This window comes from Populus trichocarpa, chromosome 14, assembly GCF_000002775.5.
Source record: "Populus trichocarpa isolate Nisqually-1 chromosome 14, P.trichocarpa_v4.1, whole genome shotgun sequence".
In the NCBI taxonomy this organism is placed as follows: domain Eukaryota; kingdom Viridiplantae; phylum Streptophyta; class Magnoliopsida; order Malpighiales; family Salicaceae; genus Populus; species Populus trichocarpa.
The window spans coordinates 3,891,679-3,895,633 of record NC_037298.2 but is presented as its reverse complement, the minus strand read 5'-3'; the positions used below and the strand labels follow the sequence as shown (position 1 = coordinate 3,895,633).

At 40.9% G+C, this 3,955-nt stretch overlaps 1 protein-coding gene across 2 annotated transcripts; it reads right to left on the bottom strand.

The window, feature by feature from the left end:
- Positions 1 to 531: 531 nt before the first annotated feature.
- On the bottom strand, positions 532 to 3,698 carry LOC18105187 (scarecrow-like protein 6). Of its 2 annotated transcripts, none has more exons than XM_024585456.2 (3): positions 3,352 to 3,698; positions 2,433 to 3,154; positions 532 to 2,342 (listed from the first exon to the last, which is right to left on the bottom strand). In XM_024585456.2, the coding sequence occupies exons 2-3, from the start codon at positions 3,028 to 3,030 to the stop codon at positions 841 to 843; spliced, it is 2,100 nt and encodes a 699-aa protein (XP_024441224.1). In that variant the 5' UTR covers positions 3,031 to 3,154; positions 3,352 to 3,698; the 3' UTR covers positions 532 to 840. The 2 variants fall into 2 exon arrangements, with proteins under 2 accessions (XP_024441224.1, XP_024441223.1); XM_024585455.2 differs by having other exon boundaries at positions 3,409 to 3,698.
- Between the last annotated feature and the right edge of the window lie 257 nt (positions 3,699 to 3,955).

The window sequence follows — 3,955 nt, the reverse complement described above, 5'->3', positions numbered from 1 at the left end:
CCTCTGTGGCCTTCAATGACACAAATCTATGAACCTGGTACATAATTTTATCAACTAAATATCATATTGGTAAGCTGTATAAATACACATGGAAACTAATTTACATGCACATCCGCCTTGCATTAAATTATAAGAAGGCTAAGGTCACCGTTAACCACAACATGAAAAGATGTCCGGTCCAGTGAAATCTCTAATCAAAAGTGGAGATTTGATGCATACCATATGAAAAAAAAAAACATTCAGATTCTGATAACATTAACTAAAGATCATGGAAGATTCTATAGCATTAACCAGAGATTCTGGTGGTAGTTTGAGAGCAGAGCTGATTATTATGTGGCATGGTACTACAACGCAAATGAAGTGTATAAGCTATAGAGATCAAGAATCGGTGTCTCAACTCTCAATGCTTCCTCAAAACAAGGCATGTAAGAATATAATAATTATGAACATCAGAAACAAGAGTAGCTGCAAGTAGAACTGCTTGTATCAGGAAACTTGGGACAGATTGTTAAAACTAACGAGGAAAAAAACTTAAGCCAGCAAATTAGCCCAGAGGCTTGATTTGAAAAGGGTTAATCATGTGTTCCACATCTTGTTTTGCCTTGTTGTGAGGTGTACAACAAACAATTACCACAGCAATAACTAAAGTGACAGAAAATAAGAACTGTACACCCATCCGGTTACAAGAATGTTCAGTTTCTTGATTGGAAATAATAAGCCTAGAGCACATAGACAATTAGCGAAAGAGAACCTGAGCCAATACAAAAGTCAAAAAGATCAGAAATTAAACCCGGTGTTAGGAGCATGGCGCACCTTATCCAAAATGTTAGTTCTCGTTTCTTAACACCTCCAAGCAGAAGCTGCTATGAGGTCCTTCCGTTGCCAGCAAAGAACAAGCGAAGATTGCCTCTTTTCGACATGGAAACCCCTAACTGGAGTACGATGCACCAAATACTCGGCTTGTGACTCGGTAAAGTTACTGAAAGGCAATGGAGTGAAACCAGACTGTAAAAAGAGACTCCTCCAAGGAGAAGTCCTATCAGGGCAACGATGACGACCCAATACAATTTTCTCAATACCTGGCTGCACCAAAAAACTCTCAATCTTTTGCAATGCATCTAGGTTCACATTCACGGCATCCAGTGATTCCAGCAGGGTTGAATAAGATTGAATGGCATGATTTACATGGTGCGCAAATGGGAGGTCGCTTCGGTCACAGCCTCTGTCCAAAGAGACCACGACTTTGGGTGAGAGATGCTTTACAAAGCGAAGCGCCAAAGGAAGAGTTGATGTGTCATTTGAAAAGGAGCCAATTGGAAGATTCACAGCAGTTACTTCCTTTTCCGGCATGCGAAGAGGCATTGGCCAAGAACCAGAACCCAAGGATTCAAGGCTTAAAATTTCAAGCTCGAATGGCATGTTGATTTCACTTGCAAAGATTCTTAAATTTTCTCGAGTGAAACCAAGCTCGAGCTCATCATGTGAGGAAGGAGAAGCAAAAGCTGTGATTTTAAGAGAAGGGGCACCTCCAGTCCTCAAAGCCAGTTCTTGCATAAGAGAAGCCCATTGTCCACCATATCCAATATCAAAATCAACAATATGAATTCTCTCAAAACCCTCAGAAGCCTCGAGAAGAACTTGGTTGCAAGTAAAATTCGCAAACTGAAGGATTGGTGAGATCTCAGAGAAAGATTTATAAGCACCGATCTTGAAAATCAGGCTACAAGCATTATCAATTGAGTTGTTGTTGCTCGTATGGAGAAGTAACTGCAAGGCATCCTTGAAGTAAAAAGCTGTCCTTTGGTAAGGCTTACCGATTGGAAGAGAGAGCTGGTGATTGAGCCGCGCCAATATCCCTTGCGCAAGTACCGGATTCCCAGTTTCGATCAGCTCTGCTGCTTGACATATCGGGTTTATTATTGCCTGTTGAAGCTGCTGCTGGTTTGCCAATTCATCGCTTGCAATTTTCTGATTCGTGATCATTCCCTGCCTCTGCTGCAGCTGCTGCAACATTCGAAACTGATGATTCTGCTGCTGCTGTTGATGTTGTCGTGGAAGAAACAACTCTGGAGGCCTCGAATCAAAGACTTTTGGCACATAATTGACTCCAACAGGCCCAGAATTAAGCCTTTTCGACGGCGGTGGTGATAAGAAATGCTGGTTATTATGATGCTCTTGTAATTGCGAATATGAGAATGGAAAAGGCGTAGCTGGATTTTGCACAAACTGATGTTGATTTTGGTTGCTTATCATCACTGGATTCAAAATCTGCGGCTTCTCATCTTGATCAAATGCTGCCTGCTGCTGTTGTTGCTGAAACAACCCTGGTAAAAGATTGATCCCTGAATTAAACAAAACAGGATTTGGTTCAGTGCACATATTAGAAATTCCAGTAACATTGTGGTTAACAAGAGGGAAATCAGGCTAAATACCATGGATTGAAGAAGGATCAATGCTGTTGTTGGCAACCAAATTGGCACTTGCAGAACTCATACTGGATACATCAAAGCCAAAAACTTGATCTACAACACCAAAACCCGACGCATGCTCCATATCTTCAGACCTACTTCCACTTTGTAACAGTTTGTGAAGTCCCACGGATGGGTCCTCAATATCACCCATAATTAGCCTTAAAATTGACTGCTCTTGACTAGGAGAACCTGGCAACACACTCTCCCAATCCTCCATTCCAAGTTGCTGTCCACATTTTTCATCTACACAAGGGTTGCTTCCACCAGCTGCTGCCACACCGTTGGTGGTGTCGGTGGAGGCTCCTCCGCCGCCACCACCTCCGCCTTGAGAAGAAGACAGTGTTGAGGACGATGTTGGTGGGCTTTGTCTGCTTATTGTATCAAGCACAGATGTGGGCTCAGTACTGCCCAAAAAAAAACCACAACTTTCTTTGCTGTTGTTGTTCTGCCACTTCTGGTGGTGTAGATGCAGTGAATCTGGAGAGGAAGTAGTAGACGAAGAGAAATCTAACACCCCCTTCCCTTGAAAGTTCTCGAAGGGTAGGGGCATGGCCTTCATTTAACAAAATCAAGAAACTAAGAATTCAAGAAACCCGAATATCTCCAGTTGATTTTAAAGAAAATCAAGAAACCACCTCCACCACTACCCCCGTCAAGGTTTAATGCTTTGCAGAAGCAAGTAACTGAAAGACAAAATATTTACGGGGTTAGTTTGAATATATAACAAAACAAGAAGTTGGCACTTCCAACAAGAGACAAAAAAAAAAAAAAAAACCCTTCCAAAATCAAAATCAATTTTATTTTCAGAGGGAGACAAGTTGTTAAATGCACAAAGAGAGAGGTCTGGCAAAAAGGGAAAAAATCCCATTTTAGAACACACAGAAAGCTTATAAAAGAGCTCTTCTTCTTCTTCTTGGGTACTCATCTAGCTAGCTACCTCATTTTTTGTACCAACTTTTATCTCCATGGTTCTTCCAAGCTAGTTAACTTCGTTCAGTTTTTTTTTGTGTGTGTTTTCTCTCTCTCAGCGTCTTCTCTTCTTCTTCTACTCTTGCCTTCTTATTGTGGCTTTGCAGTACCCTGTCCTCCTCCTATGTGTCTGCTGTTGATGCGTGCAGAATGTAAAAGTGGTGAAGTTCTCTTCAATCCTCTCTCTCTCGTCTTGCTGTCTCTCTTTCTCTCTCCCCACTTTTTTTCTCTCTCTATAGTTTCTTTTTTGTTTCAATTTTATAATTGTATTTTTTTTTATGTGGCTTTTGTCTGTAGACGGAGTTATCTCTCTTGGAGGGTTTTCTTTTGTTGATCGCTATCCCACTCTCACTTCCATGGCGGGTGTGAAAGAAGAATGTTAGTTTTCCCAAAAAAAAAAAAACAAAAATGAATATATGACTGCATGGAAAAAAAAAAAACTAGTACCGGTTTGGTTGCCACGTGATACAATCTATTCTATTTTCTAAATATTAAGAATTTATTTTTGACATAGT